The sequence below is a fragment of the Telopea speciosissima genome, chromosome 1, assembly GCF_018873765.1.
Source record: "Telopea speciosissima isolate NSW1024214 ecotype Mountain lineage chromosome 1, Tspe_v1, whole genome shotgun sequence".
Taxonomy (NCBI): Eukaryota; Viridiplantae; Streptophyta; class Magnoliopsida; order Proteales; family Proteaceae; genus Telopea; species Telopea speciosissima.
Window position 1 is genome coordinate 17,270,756 of NC_057916.1, and position 25,194 is coordinate 17,295,949.

Genomic DNA, 25,194 nt, shown 5'->3' on the forward strand with positions numbered 1-25,194 from the left:
CCTAATTGGTCCAAAATTGTTTACTAGAAGTGGCTAACATAACCTAAAACCATTCATTAATTGGTTTTGATTTGGATACTGGAACCGTTTAATAAAAGGTTCGATTTGGTTTTTATTCTTCATACTTTGAACCAAATCGGAATTGATCCGATCGGCACCCTTAATTTTGGACTTCAAGGGTTCTTTGTCGCCTTCATTTTCTATTAGGCTTGATTTATCAGTAAGTATATACTAGTAGACCCAAATTTCGGTTTTTTTTTTAATTTCTTTGATACATCGTTATTGTTGGAAAAGACCCAACAGCACCCATCTGTTCTGTCATAACTAAGACATGATACCCCTTCGAATAAGCCATGGTAAGAATAAATATCTCACACATCATCAAGTTGGTTTCGGGTGCTCAACTGGCCTGGATAAGAGAAAAAGAGTTTCAAATCATAGTCCCATTTTAATATGGTTTGAACTAATAAAGTTGGGTTCAATTCTCGATGATTAAAAATAGCATTCTTACGATGTGTCCACATATAATCGAATGAGATAGCAAGTACAGATAACACACAATGTGACAATGGTTATCGGATTTAGACAAAAAATTGAGATTTGAAAGAGTGGAAAACAAACCATATCAGAAAATTAAAGAAATGAAATCTTGTTTTTTTTTTTAAGACAGGAGGGGTATCCGACTTTAAGCCGACTAAATACCCCCTGGGCCTCGTACATGACCCCGTGCCACACACAAACCAGGAGCTTCTAGGCCCTAGTGAGCCTCAGACGGGTGGCCCCAAAAAATTATACAGATGCGAAGGTTTAATCACGAGACTTCGCTTCCTGAAGCCAGCTGCGCTGACCTCTTGGGGTTAATGAAATCATCCTTTGATGTGAAAACTCTTAATTGGGACTAATCCGACCAAAGATAAACGAGGAGATATAAGCACAAGGATTTCATAAAAATCTCCTAATCCCTACACGATGATTCTCCATTCAGTAAGCAACAGCAAGCTCATTCCCCCCACCCCACCCCAAAAAAAAAAAAGAGGTTATAATTCCTTGGAAATTAATCAGGTGAGAATGAAACCTACACTTGCAAATCATGATCCATCATTAGTCTGGTATTTAATTGACTCATTTATGTTCATCATCAGAGAGCCAAATGTGAGCACCGACGTCATTCCCAAACAGCCTGTAATTTGGTACATTTTGTATGTAAAACTTATTCACCCGTTTGGATGAAATACAGGATTTATTTTACTATATATATTCACTATATACAACAACATAATCATCTACCAATTTTACAAAAAGAAATAGAAACATTATACAGGAAAAAATCTTGAGTTTCCCCTGTTCTGCTCACAATTCAAAGTGGAACTTGATTGATTGAAAAGCATGGCCAAAAAAGGCTATGCAACAGCAGCAGAGAGACCCGCACTATCAAGATAACTTACAAGTTACAGCCAAGACCTCAACGCTCACACACTGCGTCCAGAGTCCTCAATCATCATTCCTTTGAGACTCTTTGCCAACCAGATTGCTGTCTCACGTGGAGAGACTTTATCCTTCCCAAAAGGCTTCAAAACAACCGCAAGCTCTTCCAATCTACTATGCTGCAGCAACTCTGCGGACAGCTCTAACAGCTCTTCAAGAGCCTCTGCCCTTTGCCTAAAAGATTTCACATCTAAAATTTCCTTTGCCAGGTTCCCTCTATCCTCCTTGACACCAGCATCGGTAGCCTCAGATGAGTTTGCATTTTTTGGTTCAGAGCAATCAAGTTTTGGACTTGATGCAGATGGTGCAGGTATATTCCTTATCTTGGTTTCCTCGCTGTGGTTCCTCACGTTGATTTCCTTGTCCCTGGAACTGTGTGAAAATTTTGATTTTACAGTCATGTCTTCCAGGCAATTTGATGATTTCAGAGTCACTGGCAGTGCTGTGTTCCTCATCTCCACCTTGTCCCCTGCTACATTTAGTAGCTTCCCCACATCCATATTTTGAACCCCCATCTCCACTGTTTCCATCACAGGCAGCTCACTCCCAACACGGAAGCTGCTGCGCCGTATTACATGTATGACATCATCAAAGGCTGGAGTAAGATGAGCAGCAGCTGGCTTCTCAATCACTGGACCTGGCATGGCAGATACCTCTGGAAGAAAGTTCCTTTGGGTAGCTGAAATGGAAGGTGTAAGTTCTGTCATGGATGCCATGAGTTCTCCTACAGTAAGTTTGTCATTGCCAATCAGTGGAGAATGGTTTAACTGGGACATCATACCTGATCTACTACTAGGCCTGGCTAGAAAGACATCATCTTTACAGACATATTCCTGGTCAGAGCTTGGGTAAGAGGGCTCAAAACCTGTGCTCGAACTCAATTTGTCATTACTGGGAGAAGTTTTCTGAAAATCCAATTTTGTCTCAGATGCTATTGAGTGTGATGTGGATCTACAATCATCTCCATGGATTTCCACCAACAGAATTTCTTGCCTGGCAGAGTTCAGAGACGAAGGAACCAAGCAACCAGATGGAAGACCTTCTGAACTTTCATTCCAAGGGTGTCCATTTTCATGATGTACAATCACATTCGATGAACAAGAGTGATTCTGTTCGTTCAAATCAGTCAAAGGAACAGCCACTATCTTTTCATAAAGCTCAAAACCTTGGGCCGGTTTTGATGAAGACAATGAAATGCTGTATTCCTTTGGGTGAGTCTCTGGAGTTTCAGTTTGAAGGAGTTCCTTATCATGATGAAGAAGCAAATTTGATGAATAACAATTGTCTTGTTCCTTCACAAGAGTAAAAGCAGCAGCTGCTACATCATCACGAAGCTCAGAACCGTGAGTTGACTTTGATGATGACAATGAATTACTGTATTTATTTGGTTGAGCCTCTGGACTTTCCGTTGGAGGAAGTCTCTTATCATGGAGTATCAGGTTTGACAAACAAGAGTTATTTTGCTCCTTTAAATCTGTCAAAGAAGCAACAGCTACCTCGTCACTAAGCTCAGAACATTCACCCAAATTTGATGATGACAATGAATTGCTGCATTTCTTTGGATGAGCCTCTGAACTTTCAGTTTGGTGGAGTCCCTCATAATCGTGAAGTATCAAGTTTGATGAACAAGAGTTGCTTTGTTCCATCAAATCAGTCAACGGGACAGCGACTACCTCATTGCACCTTTGAGAACCTTGAGTCGACTTTGATAATGAGAGTGAGTTGTTGCTGTCAGTCTGTATACCTTTGGATGCTCCCATTAGAGTCTTTTCAGACAGTATTACAGTTTGTGGGCCATAAGTCGGACCATTGGATGTCAGGTTAAGAGTCCTTTCGGGCTCTTGTGTAGCCTCACTTGGACTTGGGCTTGGTTTCATGTCATTGTTTACAGGGACTCTGGTTTCAAGTCTATTGCACTGCTCCAACCCTTGAGTCAACTTTGATGATGAGAGTGAACTGCTGCTATCAGTTTGTATTCCTTTGGATGCTCCAACTACAGTCTTTGCAGGCATTATTACAATTTGTGAGCCGTAATTGAGACCATTGGGTGTCAGATTACGAATCTTTTCAGGCTCTTCCATAGCCTCACGTGAGCTTGGTTTCATGTCATTGTTCACAGCGACTGGGGTTTCAAGCCCAGTAGGCCTAAGTCGTCCTGGAAAGGAAGATCTTCGGGCCAGACTGTAAGGAGTTTTTTGCCTCGTCTTAGCAGGTAGTCCATCTTCTGCAGAGTGTTTTACGGGCCCTAAGGGTGACATCCCATCATATTTAGCTCTCATCTTTGGGGAGAATTCAAAGGCAGGTGTCTGTGACAGATGAGGGAGTATCAAGATAAGCTACTTGAAACATATAAAAAAAACACCTGCAAAAACAAATAGGGGGGAAAAGTTTATATTTTTCACCAGATGTTTCAAAGGATGTGATCCGGCGACTCGTTTCACAGAATCACTGTTCCCCTTTGCTGCCGCAACAGCTGCTGTGTCTGCATTAGGCTTGAAACTAGAAGGAACAGCATTGGATTTAGGAATTTTGGGTGATGCTTCTATGTTAGCTTTTTGGCTCAATAAACCTCCAGCCTTTAAACGGTTGACTCTCATTGGGGAACTGTTTTCTGTAACTTTTCCCTCTTCTTTCAGAGCCATTAGGATATTCTTGATGGTTTTTGGTTGCTTTGATTCCACTTTGGGCCTCTGTGCATCATGAAAAGGTTTTATCACCTCCTCATCTGTTTTGACAGTTGACCTGTCACTATCATGTTCATTACCTAACAGAGGCTCCTCATAGTCCATTCCATCATCAGTTGAAGCCATATCTGTGTCAGCAGCCTTAAAATCACACTTGACCATCAATTCTGTCATGTTTTTCTCGCTTGAAATTAGGCTATCTTTATCACTGCTAGAACTGTTGCTGCTTTGGCTTTCAGCCATGCTCTTGTGAGCATGATGTGCAGTGGAGATTGGCTTCTCTGGTGAACAGGTACTAGGCGGATTAGAAGATATACGGTATTGATCAACATATGGCTGCAAATACTGGTGCCTTAAAATCTCGGATGCCTGATCAAGGTATAAATATTCATTGTTAGACTCTCAAAGATGAATTTGAGTGTCAAACTTGGCTAAGAATATAGGAAAGCCTTACACTTGGCCGTTGCTCTGGGTTCTTTCTCAGCATGCTCTTGATAAGTGATTTCCTGAGGAAAATGACAATTTACAGATTCTGATAATGATTTCCAGAGATGCATATCAATGAGGCTATCTACTTCTCAACAATTTATTACACGACAATGGAACATCCAAGGATAATATATAAAAGGAAAGAACCAAAAGTAGGTTTCTCAGGTATCCCGCAAGATGGTGATGTCTATAGTAGAAATTAAGAAAACAAAATAAGTAAAAAAAAGCATCACAGGCACTGGGATTACTCAGACTTACAATGTAGAGGAATAGCATGCTGGCAAAGGACCAATGGAGGAACGGTTTATCTTACTTATCAGTCCTGCCATATCCTGCGACCACATGAATTGAACCAATATGATTAAATGTTCCAGTAGAAATAAACTGAATTGCAACAAGAGTGAGGACTTCATGTGATGCAAATAAAGCTTTTAAGGAGTTAAAAAAACCAGAAGGGTTCAAGTCATTGCACAATGGTATTTAGCAATTGAAGATTTAGAAAAAGATTAAAATCTTGACAAACGGCTAATGAATTATGCAATTAACAAAGCGATTCAAAATGAAAAGGATCATATTGGTGTTCTCGAACATGAAAGAGGATGTTTATCATAACACCACAAAGGTCAGACTTCTCTTAGATAGCCAATGTGCATATTGAGTTATTGACTTTCCCTGGAAAGTCAACAGGAAGCACAAACCACAAGCAAGTCTCAAGGAAAGGTTAAACTAGCTTCTATATTCAATAATCATGGAAAATTTAGCACATGAAACATCAGAAATGTTTTGTTTCTAACTAAAGGAGCAACACTATTCAAGAATGATAAGCTAATGCTTTAATTCATCAGTGAGATAACAGAAATTTCTAGTAAACCAAACATAACGTACTCGGGAATCTGGACTATATAAGCCAATATCTAGAGAGCATAAGTAACAGATAAAACAAGAATAATATAGAAAATAAGGCGTCGCTCCATAGGCACCTTGATTTTTTCCCCCTCCAATGCCTAGGGTTACCTAGACGCCATGACAACTATGATATAGAAAAAAAATGTTAATAAGCTTCAAAAGGAAGATTCTGGCTTTGCAAGCAGTGTTAAAGAGCAAACTTCTATCATGTATGACTTCGAATAGAGCTGATTGGAGAGCAGGGATCCATGTAGCCGGTCCCATTTGTTCTTGTTGCTGTTGTTGTTGTTAGTTTTGAAAGATGTATCTTTATGTTTCCAATATAAGTTATGCATCAATTTTTCACAACATGACAAAATCAAAAGAAAACTAGAAGAGTTAAGGCTTTCATGTGCATGTGAATAAGAGGCTTCAGGAGTCTCAAAAATGTTGACTGGGGGTAATTTACTGAAAGCTTCAGATTCAAATAGTCAACAAATCAGTTTAGGGTTTTAGAGTCTGACGCAAGTCTATCCACAAGTCCATGTAACACAGCTTGTAAGGATACAACAGAAGCACCACATGCAGCTGGCACCAGACTACAGAAAGCATAAAGATTATCCAATCAAATTGATGTGATCCCGGGGTTCAGAACCCTGTTTGGGTTCACTGTGGGCCCACCCAAGTAATTGAAGACTCAAATCAAGAGCTTAGTGGCAAAACAGTAAATATTCCTAGGCTTATAAGGGGGACTGGCAGTCTCCTAATTACCCAGATTCTTCAAGGGGTCATTTGGTAAATAGAAGGCCTAAGGACACAAAGGGAAAAAGTGTATATTTAACAGGGATAAACTTGGAATCAAAAGTTATTAAAGGAAAAGGGAATTAGCGATAAAGAGGAGTGGTATTAATGGAAAATGAGGAAATAAATAAAGAAACAAATCTTGGGGGAGGAGAGTATCGCCTTCAACCTCTAAACCCCAAACCAGAGGCAGAGACCAGAATGATTCCAGATAAGAAAACTCTTTCATGTTGCAACAGATCAGCCTGATACTTAAGAGAAGGAGTTGCAATGACCAACCCTCTTAGTAGCAATCAACAATGACTCAATAATCAGGTAAGTAATGCGTTTATTTTCTGCAACTAATTCCAGTGCAAGAACTGCAACTAGAATCGAGAGAGAGGAGAGGGAGTGAAGGAGACTCAGGCTGAAGTACCGCCCAGACACAGAGTTCGATGAATAGAACTCTCAAGAACTGAAACAGGAAGTAGTAAGAAGAACAGAAGAAATAAGCAAGAAGGATTTAATTAAAACAGCAACGAGGGGAGGAAAGGTAATACCTGAGACAAGAAGAATCTCATAACTGAGTTGAAAGGGAAGAGAGGATCCACAGTAGACCAACCTGGTCGCTGGCTTACAACCTCACAACAGTGAAAACTTAATTCCAAATTTCATTCAATTCTATTCTCTGATTTCCATCGTAGCACATGTAAACATAAAGAAAACTCCTAACATATTAAAAGAAACCCAACTCAAGATGGAAACTAAACAAACTAGAAAAATAAAAAATTGGAAACTACCACCTTCCTTCGTATAGTTGTCAAGGCAACGCCCTGACATCCAGGTGCCTTCATCACCTTGAACGCCTTTTTGGTGTCACCTTTCGGCTAGGCCCCCTCCAATACCTTGGGTCTCCTAGACACCGTGACAACTATGTTCCTACATATCTATCTCTTATAAAAAAGAATCAAATAAAGATTACATAATCAATCAATCTCTACCAAGCCCCTTTGGACAAAAATTTGGTTTGGGCCGTTGCGTCTAGGCTTGGGTCTCCAAAGTGGGTCGTTCCAATCCAACCACGCTAATGCAATTGCATCAACTCTCCTCTGAAAATGGTTCAATTCCATCAAGTTTGGATGGGGACCAAGGATACCATCCGTGGCAATTCGTTGTAGGAGAAATGATCCTACGGTTCGCGTGAGTTTAATGGTTGAAAGGTACTTTGTGAGAAGAAGTTTCATCTCGAGCCCACTGTGCTTGAAGGAATAAATGTTATCATAGCCACAACGATGTATCTTCTAATCAAATAGCCATGTGGCCTAAGGAGGATGAAACACTTTAGAGGTAGCATGTCACATTGTACTGTATCGATCAACCCGCCAATAGAATACATGAGCAAACTCCATTCATTTATTTTTAGGTTGGTGTTGTTCACCCAAGCAACTATAAGGGGTTCGGATGTGGCTCTATCTTCAAACCAAGCTTGCAAACGTCTTCAAAGACGACGTTGGTACAACTACCACTATTGATTACCATAGTGCATAGACTATCATTGCATCGTACTCTGATCTAGAATATGCAATTGCGATGGCAACCATCCTCGTCAGATACCTTATGAGTAGCCAGAAGTGGATGAAGAACATAGCAATAATGCGCCTCTCCATCACTATGAGCAATTCAGTAGGCTTACGCTTGCGCTCTGCCTCCAAAAGTATTATCTCATTCCTCCATTGCTCTTCAAAAGCAGTAGCCATGAGTTCATCCTTATTAGCAAACGTGACCAAATGGATAGGACACTGAGTGGAAAAATGTTTGAAACCCTTGCATGTAAAACATTGTATCTCAGCTCGCGGATTCAAAGGAGGTCTATCGGGAGTTCGGAACCACACCGAGGTGGAGAATAATGACGGTTCAATAGCCTATGGCTTTCTGAATGACTTCTCCGGTTAAGAAGGTTGCTTACTCGTGCTATCACTTCGGGAGAAAGTGTCTATTAAAGTCCTACGAGTGTAGGACCTCTTCAAACTCTCTTCTACTTGATATGCCACTTGTACTATGTCATCCATCGTAGGAAGTTTGGATGCTAGTGCAGCACTGATTTGAAGATGCAAGCCATTGTGGAACTGTGCCACCAATACCTCTTCATCCCACCCAAAATCAAATTGAGTGGCTAGGTAATAAAATCTAGCCATATAATCCTCAACTGTCGTGTTATCCTGTCGCAGCTGCCTGAACTTGAGGTGCATGCGCTGCTTGTAGTAGGCCAATAGGAATCTCCGGTTTATGGCTTCGTTCATCTCCACCCAAGTAGTGACTACCCCCATGCCTTTAATTCAATTCTGCTATTGGTGCTTGATCCACCAGACTCTAGCCATGCCCTTCAGTTTAGCCTCCACAAAAAGAATCTTTCTGGTCTCAGTTAATCGGTACCATCTGTAAAATATTTCCAAACTATGAACCCAGTCAATGTACTGCTCTGGGCTGTTATCCCCATAAAAATTGAGGACATCTAACCTCGCTCCTCTGTCAATTCTATAAAGATCATCAAGTCTCTAAGCTCCTTATGGTGGTAGTGTAAAATGAGGGGCTGATGGTGGTGTATAATGTGGCAGCAATGATAGTGGTTTAAACATGAAACAGACGACGTGGTACGGAGTTGGAAGAATCCCCAGACTGAATGGGACTCTTTTCCTTATCTGAAGTTGCCAATTTATCAATAGAAGGATGTAGTGACGCCATCATGGACTGGAGGGAAGTGACTATGGAGTTGAAACCATCAACACTAGTGGCGAGTTTATCAGCCCGGTCTATCAGACAAGTGATGTCAACTCGGGTTTTCTCCTTGTGGGAGTCGAACTACTAAATCACTTCATTGTTGGCCACCATAATTTAAGGTAAGGAGGAGGAAATTTAGCTCTGATACCAAATTGATGTGATCCTGGGGTTTGAAAACCTTGTTTGGGTTTCGCTATTGGCCCAACCAAGTAATTGAAGACTCAAATCAAGAGCTTAGTGGCAAAACAGTAAATATTTCTAGGTTTATAAGGGAGGGTGGCAGTCTCATAATTACCCAGATTCTTTAAGGGGTCACTTGGTAAATAAAAGGACTAAAGATACAAAGGGAAATGAAATTTATTTAATAGGGATAAACTTGGAATCAAAAGTAATTAAAGGACATAAGGGAATTAGGGACACAAGGGAGGGGTATTAATGGAAATTGAGGAAATAATTAAAGAAACAAATCGTGGGGGAGGGGAATATCGTCTACAACTTCTAAACCCCAAACCAGAGGCAGAAACCAGAATAATTCTGGATGAGACTTGAGAGAACTCTCTCACACTGCCACGGATCAGCCTGAAACTTGAGGTAAAGAGTCGCAATGACAAACCCTCTTCAGTAGTAATCAACAATGACACAATAATCAGGTAAGTAATGAATTTATTTTCAGCAAATAATTCCAGCACAAGAACTGGAACCAGAATCGAGTTTCATTTTAAAACTCTTACTCCAAGCAGCATTTTGGTCAGATGGTTTGCATGGAGAGTTGCTCAGGGGTGAGGATTGGTTTCCTAAATTTGTCGAGAGAGAGGAGTGAAGGAGATTGACCTCACACCCTCGGGCTGAAGTACCACCCAAACACAGAGTTCGATGAATAGAACTCTCAAGAACTGAAACAAGAAGTAGTAAGAGCAGAAGAAAGAAGGAAGGAGGATGAGGGATTTAATTAAGACAGGAAGGAAGGGAGAAGGGGGGGGGGGGGAGGTAATACCTGAGATGAGAAGAATTTCACAACTGAGTTGAAAGGGATGAGAGGATCCACAGTAGACCAACCTGGTCGTTGGTTCACAAACTCACAACAGTGAAAATTTAATTCCAAATTTCATTCAATTCTATTCTCTGATTTCCATCGTAGTACATGTAAATATAAAGAGAACTTCAAACATATTAATAGAAACCCAATTCAAGATGGAAACTAAACAGCCTAGGAAACTACTACTTTCCTACGTATCTATCTCCTGCCAAAAAAGAATCAAATAAAATAATAGAAGATTATGTAATCAATCAATCTCTACCAAGCCCCTTTGGACAAAAATTTAGGGTTGGGCCGGTTACGTCTCGGCTTGGGTCTCCAAAATGGATCATTCCAGTCCAACCATGCTAACACAACTGCATCACAAATGCTAGGGAAAAGCTATTTCACCAGTTCTAAGGAACTCTATGTGCGAGAATTAAACCCATATCACAGATTACTTTGAGAGTTCTTGAAACTGTAGCTTTGGAGCACATAAATTGAGATTAACTATAAATAATGAAACAAAAGTTACTGAAATAGTATATTTCACATGAATCTCTAGCGCAACTTTGATTTATGCTTTCTTATTTGGTAAGCTCACTACCTTTGGCAAGGGGAATAATCATGAGTGGTGCATAAAAAAGGACCATAACCTGTTGTGCATCTCTCCTTCGCAGGGTTCATGGAAGGGAAACCAGAGAGTCCTAAAAACTAGGGCAATTTTTCAGGAAGTGGCCACAGATTCAAACCTGTCTCTTAATGTTGGCAGACCCAGATTTAACCATTGCACCAAATGACAGCCCCAACGAAAATGCTACATGTGCACTGAATTTATAATACACATGCATGTCCCAGTCTCACAGAGTTATGATGCATAGGCCACATGCAAAATCCTAGTAAAATGAGTCAGGATGTCATAGCCAGGCCCAAGGTTCAAAAAAGACCACAAAAGATGATTCAGATTTATTATTAAAACAATACAAGTTACTACTAGATGGACAATAATTCAAACATGGTAAGACTCTAAAAGTGGAATATAATTTTGCAGTTCCAAAATTCTCTCCAATACGCTTAACTGCATCGTTTCTAATTTATGCAGTTTTTAATTATCCAATAAAGACTTTCAGTAAACCATGATTAGAATCCTGATATATGAATATATTTTTTTAAGAGAAGGTAGTTGTAGTAGGGTTAAAATCATTAATTCCCATGTCCAACATGATAATATGATATGGTTTTTCTTGTTAAGCTTAAAATCAGACATGTGTAGCAACTATCTTGATTCATATGTCAAAACCTTCGTCAGAACAAATTCACTTCATTTAAAATTATAAGATTTGCACTGAAACAAAAGTATGTGACAGATCTTACAAAAGCTTTGAAGGCAGGGCGATGTGCTGCCATCTCATATATACAGCACCCTGTTCAACCATATAGACATTAGAACCAAACCATAAGAGGGTGACATATCACAAACAGTAGTCAATAGAAAGAATGCTCATACCTAGAGACCAGATATCAGATTTGAAGCCATAAGGGATATCAGCAAGCAGTTCTGGACACATGTAATTAGGAGTTCCAACAACCTGATTACAACAGGTACAGAGCCAATTGTTAGTTCCCAGTAAAACTGCTATAACATGCTGTTGCTACCTCTACACAAGGGGAAACCCCGGTGGGAGGGGGGGAATCAGCCCTCAGAAGACCAAGTATGCCAAGCACTAGTGTTTGGCCAAAGTAGATCCCAATATCTCCTTTTATCACAACAATATGCTCATAAAATTTTATAATGAACCTATGCAACTAAAAACAAGAGTAGAAAAGTGAAAATGTTTGTCATGGTAACTCATGAATGAACATAATCAGCCGATTCTGTGATTTCTACAAGGTCAAAACAACCATTCATTGACCACCTAGCATTTTGAACAAGCTTGATGTTTTTTTCATACATTCTCTCTAGTTCAAGTAACTTAAACAAAGTTATAAATTAAACACTAACTTCCATATGAGAGCATAGAACTTTCAAAAACCCATTAGTAACCATAGGAACTTGCATGGAGAGTCACTCATAAACAGAAACCATCAAAAGGATTTGCTGGCCAGAGGCAAACAACAAGTATAGAAAATGAACGTACAGAGGAAGCCAAATCATCTGCCTTTAAAGTTTTAGCAAGTCCAAAATCCCCTGAAATGAAAAAGAACATCATTATGAGACAAAGGCAAGCATAATAGCATGACAATCAATCAGGTATGGGTTACATAAAGGAGTCAGAATGCACTAACCAAGGCGGACATCCTGGTCCTTTGTTAGAAAGATGTTGGAACACTGCAATGGTGTTGCTGAAGAAAATCAGTCTACAGCCTTCAGAGGTGAGAGAAAATTCTTAACTTTTGCAACCATACAGACCTTCAGATCTCTATGAAGAACAAAGTTCGAATGCAAAAATTCGACAGCCAATAGCAATTGTGTGAACCACTTGCAGAGTTTCTGTGCAGTACCGACTAGTATCAAGAAACAATGGTAACTCCAACTTGAATCATAAGCAACACAAAATGAGGAAAGTGGCTGTACCTCCTCTGGAAACAATGCCCCATTGGATCTTTTCATCAATTCAGCTCTGAAAAATGGTAACAATTAACCAATGTCAGAATACAATTTACCACTTACACCTACCGAATGTCAAGCCTCAAGGCATTTGAATGGGACATCTGAACTGGACTTACATGTCTCCACCCTCACAGTACCCGGTGACAATGCAAACATAGCAGCCCTACAACACACTATCTAATTCAGGGAACCCCGAAAGTTTCGAAAGAAACCAAAGAAGATGAATATATAATTTAATAAATTATGAGTAATTCTGACCTTCTCTACCCATGCTTCCTTGAATTCGACAATGTAAGGGTGCTGGATTCGTGCAATAAGAGCCATCTATATTCCGAATGTCCATATAAGTGAAAAGACCTCATCCCCAAACAACTACCAAAACCAGGTAAAAGACAAAGCACATCAAGATCTGTTCTTTTGACATACCTCTTGATGAGCAGATCTCCTGCAACGATCTGTCTGTCTCGCGAGCCGGATTTTCTTCAACACATACCTGTAATTGGGAACATTGAATAACAGTGAAAACAAAGCATCAACCACAAATATTTCGAAAGAAGACAAAGTTAAACAATAGCACGTAGGCCTACTTCTTCTTCTCCAATTTGTGATTTACAAGGATTGCAGCTCCAAAAGCTCCCCGGCCGATCTGCTCCATGATCTCATACTGATCCATCCGAGACTCCATAACTAGGTCCAGTGAGAATGGAAACCAAAAATTACAAGAAGTAGATGAATTACTTCTCCGCAATTCGTAATGTAGTGATTCAACTTTTGTTGCTCCAACGCTTCTCACATTATCTCCCGTTCAGGAAGCCTGAGAGCTTTCCCCTTTAAATCCTAACTGAACATCCCCATTTTAACTGTACAGATGCTCTAACCCTCAGATCTTACACGACTCCACGCCATTCATTGATAAACCCCCGATATTGTTTTCCCCGAAGCGAAACCAGTCCGCTTGCCCCATTTTTATTCAGTGTGAACCGTAAACAGCAACTCAACAGTCGAATATCTCAATGCAACAAGTTGAATCGTCAACTTCTCTGACTAACTTCCATCAACTTCAAGTCTTCAACACGAAGCCGTCAATCCTCTCCGACACTTGAATCAAAATAAGCCTTATAAACGGAACAAAAAATCTCCTCTTACCTTGCACATTACGATTTCCTCTGCAGCTTATGGATTTCTTCTTCGATCTCATTCAGAGAGACAAAAAGATCAAATAAAGCTTCAGATCGTCTCCACCGCAGCCCCTTCAGATGAGTTTATCATCCAAACATAAATAAATGCTGCTTATCTGCCTCCTTCCTATTCTCTTTGCTTTAATTTTTTTTCAATTTTTGCTGTTTCTGTGAGTTGGAGACTTCAGAACCGTAAGCCTACTTGTATATGTATATACTGGGGAGAGAGTAGAGACTGTGATTTGACGTCCGAAAAAAGATATTGAGAAGGATACAGAGAAACTGATGTTCCTGGAGTTTGCTCATTCATGGCCCCGCTTCGTGTTACGCCGACAACCCTCGTTGGTCCCCCGCTCCCAAGTGAGGAAAACGAAGGCTACTCGCGTTCTATCTCTGCCACGTTTCCAACTGAGGATATTTTCGGCAAAATAAGAAAGTTTGTCTACGCAGAATGCTCCACGTCGCCTCCTCTCAACAAACCCTTTTACATACTATATGCACACGTGTCCGATAACCAGGGAGTAGTGCTGCGTATTTCAATCAACTTCCGCTCCACTTTAACAATAACCTTCATTCTGTAGTAAAACTTACGTTTAAAGGTGGACCCTTCAACATGAGTATCATCTCTTTTGCATTGATCTTGACCGTCCTTTGATGTAAAGTCTCCATTGTTAACCATTGGATTGGGAAGTTCTCATCCGCTAAATGGAATGATGGTGGGACCATATAAGTTTAATCTCAAACCAAAGAGCAGCAGTCAGTCCAGTAACCACTAGCAAAACCACCGGAAGCAGCACTGAGCGAATCCCATGTGGGGTTCGCTCAGAAGGCAGCACAAGATGCGAACCCCCCCCCCCCCCATGTGAACCCATGGGTGTTTTGCCCAAGCCTACTTGGACATGCGCCTTGTGTGGCGGTTAGGATTTTTCTAGGAAGAGGGTGCGCCGGGTTGTTAGCATGCGAGCCCCACCTGCCATGGGACCCGCGTTTGTTCATTGTCGTCGCATCGTGACTCGTGAGTGTCTAAGTGTCAAACTATACACAATACTATCATGCGCTGATGTGATTTGCACACTAACCAGGGATTGAGAGTGCAGTAAAGCTGTCGCCCATTCGGGCAGTGGAGCTATCTGGTTTTCTCCTTCCTTCTGGGTGCTGATGAGCTGCTGAATAGCTGATCACCAGATCTGATGAAGTGCACTCTTTGGTTTTCGTACCTCATAAGGCATAAGGCTACTTTGACCGGGAGACAAGGTTGTAAGTTGTAACCTAACCTAAGCTCTCTTTTTTTTTTGCAAGGGGTAACCTAACTATTTCTTTTTTATGAGAAATGTGGTTTTATCACCTCCAGTTTGCTGACCGATCCAGTTCCCCAGTTTCTCTAACAAAGGGGGGCTGAAATGACCTCTGTACCCATGCCCAAACACCCTGCCCGGGTGGGGTTCACCATCTCCCTATTAGAGGAACTGGGGAACTGGGCCGGTCAGCAAACTGGAGGTGATAATTGTCCTAACCTAAGTAGTAGCTTTTTTAAGTATAGAAAAGGAAACCTTGCTATCATGCGCTGCTGGGTACTTACACCAAAAACCCCACAGTAAGTAAGAAGTCCATGGATCACTTCACTCCTTTTAGCTTAGCTGGGAAAGATTATCACAAAAAACGACCTGCTCAGCTGCTTCGGGGGTATGAGCCAGAGAGTGCAGATGCCACGTGGACATGGCAGCAAGACCACTGTGCGTGTTTGAGTGTTCCAGACTTCAGAGTCTTCAGACACAAGCATCTGAATTGAATTGAGAAGGACTTTTTTTTATGAATAAAATTGAATTTTTCCAAAAAAAAATATTAAATTCAACTTAAAATAGTACACTTACCTAAACATCCTCAGGATGCTTTTTGGGCAGTCACGATTATGGTTGTGGTTGTGTGCAAATTTGCAACCGAGTTTAGACTTTGGACTTTGGAGGTGACCAGAAAAGGAAAAAGACGAAACCAAAGTGCCTGCCTGATAATTTTACGGGTGTTTCTGTTTTGGTTATGTACTAAGAAACAACAAAACAGTTTTTTCATTTTCTGTGCTGAGAAACCGTTTTTGATCCGTTTGGTAAATCTGTTCTTGGAAACAAGCAAAACTTTTTTTTTAAAAAATTAACAAAAGGATATGTTTGGCACACTTTTCCAATTTTCAGCCAAAAAACGACAGAACATGTCTAACATGTTCTGTCAAAAGTCTTCCAGGAAGCATAGATTTTGATTTATGTTTCAAAAAATAGTCACCAAAAACACTTCGTTATCAAGCAATTTTTAGGTGTTTTTCCGTTTCTCAGAACAGAAAAACACCAAAAACTGTTTCTCGTAAAGTTATCAAGCGGGCTCTAAGATAGCTAGCGCCACATCCTCTAACAAGTCAACACTTGGTTTAGAACCAATATCTATCTGACACGACACTACAGTAGAAACAAATGTGACAGAGGCTGCCAAAACAAAAGAATGGAAATACAAATATATGATTATCTTCTCTAGTTCTCAGCCCGCATATGGGTACAAAAGAATTGACTTGACGGTTTTCGTTCTGTCGGCCCGAGTCTGTCCTGAGCTCAAACAAGGTCTGGGCTGGATTTTTTTACTCTGAAGGTAGATTAGGGTTGAAAATTCTAGGCCCTGAATCAGGGTCAGACTAACCAGGTTGAGGCCTCGGGCCCAACCCTGTGTTAGGTTATGTTTACAATTTATTGTTTATATTTTGTAATTTTTGTTTAATATCTAATTATCTATTGGTTTATTAAAAAAAAGTGATTAATTATGTATCGAACAAAAATATTTATAATTTTAATATTGGGTTAAGTTTTTTTTAACCCAAAGAAAAGTCTAATAGTCAATTTAGTATGACACAAACCAATTATCAATCACATGTATCTCATTTTTTTAATGGATATAACAACGTAAATGGAAAAAAAAAGTAGGGCAAGTCAGGGTCAACCAGGCCCTAACACAAATTAGTGTCAATTAGGGTAAACCCAACCTTTGGCAAAAATCAAGGTCAATTAGGGCCAACCCAGTCCAGCTCGGTTGGAATGGGCTGAGCCCAGGAGGGTTTGGCTTGGGCTAAGTTATCTCAACCCGACCTAGGGTTGGGTTGGGCTTGGGTTGAACTAAGATGACTCAGGGTTGGGCTAAGGTTTTAAAAAACTAGGCCGAACCCGGCCTTGTTTCACCCCTACTAATGGCACATACGTATATTATGACAAACAGCTTCCGAAGCAGATTCGGCTCCTCTCCAGTGCACATCGTGCGGTTGGGGAGCCCCAATCCACACGCCGGCACACATCTTGACGTGTTGGCGTGTGGATCAGAGACTCCCCAGCCGCATGATGTGCGTTGCACACCATGTCGTGCGGGAGAGGAGCCCAATCCTTCCAAAGCTATAGCCTGCAGTCTCCGGAGCACGGTATTAGAGATTGGATTTGGATCCCTGTAATTGCCAGATCTGTATCAATATCAGTGGTTGAGGAATGAGGATGCAATATCAATTCTGGGGTGATCCCATATCAGTGGATTGGTACAAATTAAGAGTGAAAAGTTTATAAAACAATTTTTATTGAAAAACCAAGCACAAATCTATGCAATACGGTTTGATCTGGATCGGTATCAACCGGTATCAGCCAAAACCAATCACATATCCAATACCAATTACTAAACTGTGCTCCGGTGAGGGTGTTAAAATTCATACTGATCCCAATTATATCTTCAAAACTTAACAGTTATTAGTTTTGGTTTTTAAAAACTATTCAAAATATTGAAATTGATCAGATCATTGAAATTGCTTGAATCGGATTTTTTTTTTTTAAAAATCCGATAAAATTTATTTTTAAGTATGGAAAGAGATCATTGCCTAGTTGCATGACCCCTACACTAGTGTGGGGGCGAATGAGAACGTGCACAAGGGCATCAATATAGATGTGATTTTTTATTTCACAAGGATTGGGACAGTAGATTCGCACAGTTTTTTTTACTGTTTTACCCCTAAAATTATTACAAAATGATGGAGACTAATCCCATACTTGTGATTTCGAGTTTTTAAACTATGTTTACAGTTTCAATATGTCATCGATGAAAAATCATTTTCTATTGAAAGGAAGGCTTGCAAAAATGCAGTGTTTGAATAACATTCAAAGTTATACATGAATGCGCAACGGAAGCCTTTCAATGCTCCACTATAGAGGAGTGATTTGAATTGGATTGAAGAAATTAAAAGAAAATGGAGGTCTTTGAATGCTCCACATAAAAATGTGCAACTAAGGCTTTTGAATAATACTTAAAGTTATAGTTTTTTTTTTTTTTGATGAGATTTACTCAAAGTTATAGTTGTTATAATATAACAATAATATTAGGGTAAATCACACGCACCTCCTTTGAGGAATGCCTAAAGTACACTTCCCCCCTGTGTTTCTAAAATATACAATGAATGCCTAAAGTACAATTCAAACAGTTTCTTGTTCGGACAAGGATAATAGATTTAAACTGAAAACTGCTAAGTCTAGGATTGTTAATTGTAAGTTAGAAATATAATTTTTGGATATTCTTATTGACACCTCCTAAGGTGTCAAATGATTTGTAACTTTATTCGAAAAATGTGTAAGAATACTAAATTTATTAAATATTAGAGGATATATTATGTTAACTTGTTGGATTGTTTGGACTGGATTGTTAGATTTTTGGATCATTTGGTGGAAAAAATTGTATTAGTCTGAGGTTGGTGCAGTTATTTGCCACCAAATTCTTATTTGCTTTCCTCTCCCCCTTATGTTACAGGTTTCTGATGTGAAGTTTTCAGATGGAATGGTTAGACCATTTTCTTACAGCTTGCAATCAGCTAGAATAGTCCTTAAAACAATGATAATTTTGTGTAAACCATGGTTTTAATGTACAGTATTGGATTGGGTATCGGTCATCTTTAAAATTGATATAGATCAGTACGGATAAGCCCATATTGGACAAATTTACCCCTAATTTTCTTTAAAAATCGGGTTTTTTTTTTGGGTACTATTTTTCAACTAATCCGTTGATCACCCAATACTGATACCTCAAGCCATGGTGTAAACAATAGGGTGACAAAGTTGAAAGCAAAGAAAGCTTGAGATTTTAACTCTCCTTCATTTAGTTCCAATTGTAGAATGTTGACCCCAAACAAAAATTGTCTTCAAGAATTAGAGGTTATTCCATTGGTATGGGATAATGAATTGTCTCAACAAACAAAATAGTAGAGTGTGCAACATGTACTAAAAATGGATGATGCTTGTTTTACCCTTAATAAAGACTCTTTAAATTCTACAATAAGGTAGGGAGAAAAATGTTTCTGAACAAGAATTTTAACCTATTCCTTGTCAAGAACCAAGGGTGAGCTGAGCTGGAGACGTGGAAGCATTTTGGGATCCATTTACAAATATAGAGCATTTATTTGAACTTGACACCAACAACCAACAACTTACATTATATTTCTCTTGTTTTTAGCATTCATATCTTTGAGAGTGGTATCTTACCAAAAAAGTAATTTTGGAAGTGGTATGGTCCACGGCATCCGACGAGCAAAAATGGTAGATGGGCAAATCAAGTAACACTGAAATTTTGTGGAGTAGATTCTAGGGTTTCTTACTCACAACTCTCAAGTAAGTTTTAGTCTAATCTAGTTTATTTGATCACACAATAAATGAAAGTAGGATAAGAAATTGTTGTCTGGTCGTATAGTCTTTGCACCAATGTGGGATCCAATGAGAGCATGCTTATCAGCATCAACATAAGTGAGATATTTGATTTCATGGAGGGTGGGGCAATAATTTTGCCCGCTCTTGTGTCAATTCATATAGGGGCCATATGATCAGGTAACATTCTTTTTTCTATTAAAATATTAAAAAAATCCATGACTACCAAGAAAGTGGATGAGACTACATGAGGTGTATGCACAGACATGGAGGTAGAGAGTAAACACTAAAATTTGATATTTGGCCTCATGATCATAATTGCCACATTACTCTTCCACATGATAGAATAGGTGCACTCACTCATAAAAAATTTGAAGCCGTGATGACTGTGACCGATGTGACAAACTAAACTCCAGATTCTAAGGCTCCAGCATCTGTGGTTTTATGCTTCCTCCTCTTCCAATTTTTGCATCCCCAATAACCCCATCACTTCTCCCACTAAGAGTCCAAAACCTTAACCCCAACAAAATCCATCACTGATGGCCAAATCGGTCTGAACCTTAGATGTATGATGTGTTCATTCCATATTCAGTCGAAGGAAATAGTAGCAGAGTTAGAAACCATTTAACCGAAAACGAGTACAGTTCAATTTTGATTTGGAAAATTAAAACCAAATACTATTTGGTTCAGTTTTGGTTTGCATCTATCGTACCTTGTATCGAACCATTTAACACTCTTACTTAGGAAATAAAGAAATGCTATAAAAGAGAAAATAGTCCAATTGGTTGGTGGGAGGTTGCGTTGGCTAAATGAGGAGGCTCGTTCCCACATGTTGTGATGTTGAGTGAGAAATGATGAAGAAAGGAAAAGTGGGTTTTGCCACCCTGGCTTGTTTTGTTAGTGATTTCCTAAAGCTCCATTGATTGCAAGGGCATTGTTTTTTTTTTTTTGGGGGGGGTTGCAAGGGAAATTGAACGGCAAGAAATTTAAATTTATATATTAATAAAAGGGTTATAAAGGGTTATGTTCCTATCTCTAAATCATTTTATATTTAGTTATTAAATTTTACTTTACATGGCATCTACTTAAATTTAAAATATAATATAAAACTTCCCTCCACCCATGGATGACTGTTCAATGTTCACCCACCATCTTGGGGTTCATAAACCCCTCCTAGGATTTTTGTATGTTCTAAAATACCCTCCCAATACCTATTCCTGCCCCTCTATGGAGGGAAACTTGAAGTAAGAAGTTAAAAGTAATTTATACAACAATGTTGCATAATAATGGCTACAAAAAATTTATTTTTTAGGTTTGAAAATTTTCCCTAACCTTCCCTTCCTTTCAATTTCCCTTACAACTAAATAGACTTGTAGCAATGCAGGGACTAATGGAAGTGCACACATGGACATCCAAGAAGACGGCGTGCCTGACACATGGCAAGATGTGTGCAGCACAGCCCAGATGTTGGATGCCCCTAAGCACTCCCTGGTTTCTGGGCTTTCCTGGAGAGGAGCCGGATCTTGGGGCAAGGTGATCATTTCACTGTCTCATGTGAGAGGGCATAGGGGGTACAACCAGGTAGCATTCTTTTTCCCCAAATTTTATATCAAAAAATTTAAAAGTTCCACCAACTTAAATTCTCATTCATCAAATGGCTTTTTTTTTTTTTGGGAAAATGTTTTCTGCATGGGACACAGGAGCCAGAATGACCGTCATGTCACCCATGTATGACTAAAATTCCACCCCCTTTTGTGCCATTGCATGGGCTCTCATTAGCTGGTGCGCGACATAGCCCATGCGTCCCACCCAGAAAACAGCCTCTCTTTTTTTATGAAAGTTTAATCACACAAGCATCACACAAATCCCAAAAGGTTAACCATCAATGGCTTGTTATCCGTTTAACCAGACAGATGTTTGTAACAAATTATTCCCCTCACCATCTATCTGACTTGGACCCTATAAGATAAAAAGGGGCTATACTGTAATCACATTTGTTATGTACCATGAAGGAATTTTCAATTAAGACGTCTGATAATGACCATTATTACCCTTCACTCACGTGAATAACATCAAATTCATTATGATACTGTAATAAACCGTGGTTACACAGAGCATGACCCTTGATCAATATACCCTCAGATTGCATCAAATTTACAAAACCACAAATAGGAGGTTACCGGGTTACCCACTTTAAATCTCTCTCCCTGTCTGTAGAAAGTTGCTGGATAACGTCATATTTACTGAGATAATGCTCTGAAACCTGAGTTCTGAAATAACAAGGGCTAGAGGGAGAGAGAGAGTTGCTGGAGAAAAGTCATTTTCTGAGATCACAATGCTCTGAAACCTGAGCTAAATCAGACAAAAATCAGAGAGAGAGAGAGAGATCTTTTTGTAGCAAGAGTGACTGGCTTGAGATTACTCAGTTCCTGCAAAGTCTCTTAGCAACTGTAGGTCGCCACAATGTCACGTCAAGCGTTTTAAAATTGTTTGTCATTATGAATAATAACGACTTCCTCCACCCTCTACACAAGAATCCAATGAGTTTTGGTGGGATTCTAAAGAGCTGACATGGCAAAGACAAAAGAACCGACAGGAGTAACATTGGCATCAAACTGCTTCAACCAAACAGCTCTTTCCAATACTTCTGTTTCCAACCCAATCAACTCCCCCAACATTCAAATGATGGAGCCTTAAAAAAAACCTAAAATTATGGTGAAGACAATCTTCTTTTCATCAAAAAACATGTTACATGTTGAGTTGTATTTGATCAAGTTATCATCCATAGCCTGATAAACATGTATTCTCTGATCTCTGTTTTCTAATTAAGACTAGACAGACACCTTATCAGGAGGTAACAAGAGAGCTAGGAAAAGGCCTTATATATTGTTTGATTTTAGTTGTGAAACTTCCTTTTGATAAAATCATAGTCTACATGTTACTATTTCATGCTTGTTGTATACCTGAATTTTCACTAGGTTTTAGAGGAACCGAATTAAACACTAATTAAACTAGTACCCTATTATACAACAGCCATATCTCTGGTCTAGAATAATAGAGAAGCACATTTTTCCTTTGAAACACCATTGCTACAGCCACAAATAAGTGTTGAAGTCACATGGTCATTAATAATTAAACTACCCATGAAGTACAAACAAAGAGGAGAAAATTTGAGGGTTATAACTTATAACTAATAGTCCATGACTCGTGATCATATGCATGGAAGAAAGTATGCAAGATTCTCAAGCTCTCTCTGCCTCACCAACCTTCACCCCCTTTCAAAAAGAGTGAAACTTCCCCCCCCCCCCCCTAAAAAGCCTTTGAAGTTTCAAAGTGTTTTTTTCTTCGTAATCCATACAGAAAAGTAATAAATGTTCACTCCTAAGCCCTATCTCTTTCCATGTCAGCCAAAAACTCAAAAACCCCAAACAGGGAAAAGAGGTAGTCTGTCACATCTCGCACTATGCACTAATAAGACTGAAAAATAAAAACCAAGCCCATAACTTAAATGGTCACATTCCATTACCACAACATAGGGAGTAGAAACTTTGAAAGAGTCATATTTACCACAAAAGCTACCAAAACCTTTATTTATTGTACAGAGCTTGCAAAGAACACATGGAGAGCCCCACAAGCACCCACCCACTTTACTCTTCTACTCCTCTGCACTATGCCTTATAAACCCCCTTCTACCGTTTCCCTACTACAGTAAAACCCAAATGATTATTGAAACATCCACCCTTTTTCTTCTACTTACACTGTTCATGGAGTAATTATTCTGCAACATAAGGGGGTTTCTTAACAGCAGAAACTGGAGAAACACAGATAGAAAGCTCAATAAGTCCAGTCTTGAGGCAAACGCACCTCAGGTGAGAGTTGAAGCCTCTCCTGCTTTTCCACATCATTATTTTTGTTGGGTTGTCTCTGCTTAGTCTCCTCCCCTTTCTTTACACCTGTCAGGACAAGTAAAGGAATCTTCAAAAGAGTTTCACAATATACAGTTCTATACGAAGTATTTTTCCCCCAAAAATCCCTTATTTCAAATGGGTAAAGGCTTTGACAGATTTACTGTTTTGAATATCACAAAGCAAAACAAGTCGGGCAGAAATTATAAAAAGCCTTAGTTTCCCCAAAAGATTTGTCTTCTTTAAAAAAAAAATCAAAATTTGACATTTTAAGGAGGTTATTGTTAATTTGACAAATTCAAAATTAATTTCCAACATTACTCCAGTTAATTTTGAATTGTAAGATAGAAGAAAACAACTACCAGAAGTTAAGAAAATACTTTTAAACCTTTTTAAAAAGAACAGTGAAAATTCTAAAAAGACCATCTTTGTGGGATGAAAAAGAGTAATTAATATAAAACAATTATTTTTTCCACTTAATTAATGAGAAAATAAATAAGTAAAAGCCTTTAAAGGGGTCATTATGAACTTGCCATGTTTCTTCTTAACATCAACGGTGGTAGCAACGCGGGGAAGGAAGACACCCGTCCCTCCAGATTCTCTCACAAAACCGCCAATGCTCGAACCAGTTACCTGAAACGGCAAAAAGTGGTTTTGACCCTGGTTATGGTTTTGCAGCCTCTGCGAAACCCTAGCTCTTGCTTGCAAGTAGTTCTCAACCTGCTAAAAGAACCCATAAAGAAAGAGTACTAAGAAGCATTAGAGCAAAGAAAGGGGAAAAAACAGAGCAACAAAAGAAAACCTTAAAGAAAAACCTGATTTTCTTTACCTGAGATTGTACCGGACTCATCGAACGATACTGGTATATCTGCCCCAAACCAACACGAAACCTATCTTCATTCACGGAAACATAATCATTGTGGCCAACACCATGAACACCGCGGAAACCGAAACCAAACCTTGTTTGCGGAGCAGTAACAGTACCGTACCGGCTCTGCCTCTTAATCTGACCCAAACACACAAAACAAAAGCAAAAGAACAAACCATGTTAGAACTTAAAAAAAACCTTTACAGACGAGTTATAGAAGTACAAAAGGAAACAGATAAAGAGTTAGAAGAACCTCTAAGTTTGGGACTAAATTTAGTGGAGGTTTAGCAACGATTTGGTTACGTTCGAGCAGAGCGTAGGCGGAGATCTGTTGAGCGATGTCCTCCATGTACGTAAGTTCAGGAGAGAATTTGGGCCTGATCTTAGAGGATACTTCGTCTGGGAAAATGTCGGAAGGAAGCCAGAGTTCTCCGTCGTCTAAGTTCGGGGGAAAGCCGGCCATTATTAACTACAGCACAGAACAGAAAGGAAGGGGAAGCGTAGCAGTGACTGAGAAAAAGGCAAAAGTACGGCCAACGGGCCAAATAGATCGGTGGAGTTGGAGAAGTAGAACCGCTTAAAATGGCGGAGGAGAGAAGAGAGCGAAAACGAAAAGAATGAATTTCAAGGGCCGAAAGCGGGATTTCTTGGAGAGAGAGAGAGAGAATATCGTGGGTTCTTTACTTCTTTAACAACGACGTTACGAGTTTCTGAGAGTGAGAGAGTCTCTATATAGGTCAGTACTGATAGGACCGTAATCACGTGAGCGCTAGCCAACGAGCACTGTGTTACTTAAAATTGCTAAGGAGTACCAACTCCT

The 25,194-nt window shown here is 39.5% G+C and overlaps 2 protein-coding genes across 6 annotated transcripts; both read right to left on the reverse strand.

Annotated features, from left to right (window-relative positions):
• Window positions 1-1,183: 1,183 nt before the first annotated feature.
• Window positions 1,184-13,928, reverse strand: LOC122649189 (serine/threonine-protein kinase Nek5-like). Of its 4 annotated transcripts, none has more exons than XM_043842565.1 (15): window positions 13,315-13,928; window positions 13,154-13,220; window positions 12,986-13,051; window positions 12,844-12,890; window positions 12,692-12,737; window positions 12,527-12,607; window positions 12,403-12,445; window positions 12,255-12,304; window positions 11,624-11,705; window positions 11,491-11,540; window positions 4,917-4,990; window positions 4,624-4,675; window positions 4,370-4,538; window positions 3,888-4,297; window positions 1,184-3,791 (listed from the first exon to the last, which is right to left on the reverse strand). In XM_043842565.1, the coding sequence occupies exons 1-15, from the start codon at window positions 13,410-13,412 to the stop codon at window positions 1,470-1,472; spliced, it is 3,657 nt and encodes a 1,218-aa protein (XP_043698500.1). In that variant the 5' UTR covers window positions 13,413-13,928; the 3' UTR covers window positions 1,184-1,469. The 4 variants fall into 4 exon arrangements, with proteins under 4 accessions (XP_043698500.1, XP_043698501.1, XP_043698499.1 ...); XM_043842566.1 differs by having other exon boundaries at window positions 1,184-2,164; window positions 2,267-3,791; window positions 3,888-4,538; XM_043842564.1 differs by having other exon boundaries at window positions 3,888-4,538.
• A 9,270-nt stretch (window positions 13,929-23,198) lies between these two features.
• On the reverse strand, window positions 23,199-24,941 carry LOC122640230. 2 transcript variants are annotated; one of them, XM_043833387.1, is made up of 4 exons: window positions 24,628-24,941; window positions 24,336-24,512; window positions 24,040-24,226; window positions 23,199-23,554 (listed from the first exon to the last, which is right to left on the reverse strand). In XM_043833387.1, exons 1-4 carry the CDS (start codon window positions 24,835-24,837, stop codon window positions 23,436-23,438), a joined length of 693 nt encoding a protein of 230 aa, XP_043689322.1. In that variant the 5' UTR covers window positions 24,838-24,941; the 3' UTR covers window positions 23,199-23,435. The 2 variants fall into 2 exon arrangements, with proteins under 2 accessions (XP_043689322.1, XP_043689317.1); XM_043833382.1 differs by having other exon boundaries at window positions 24,040-24,229.
• Between the last annotated feature and the right edge of the window lie 253 nt (window positions 24,942-25,194).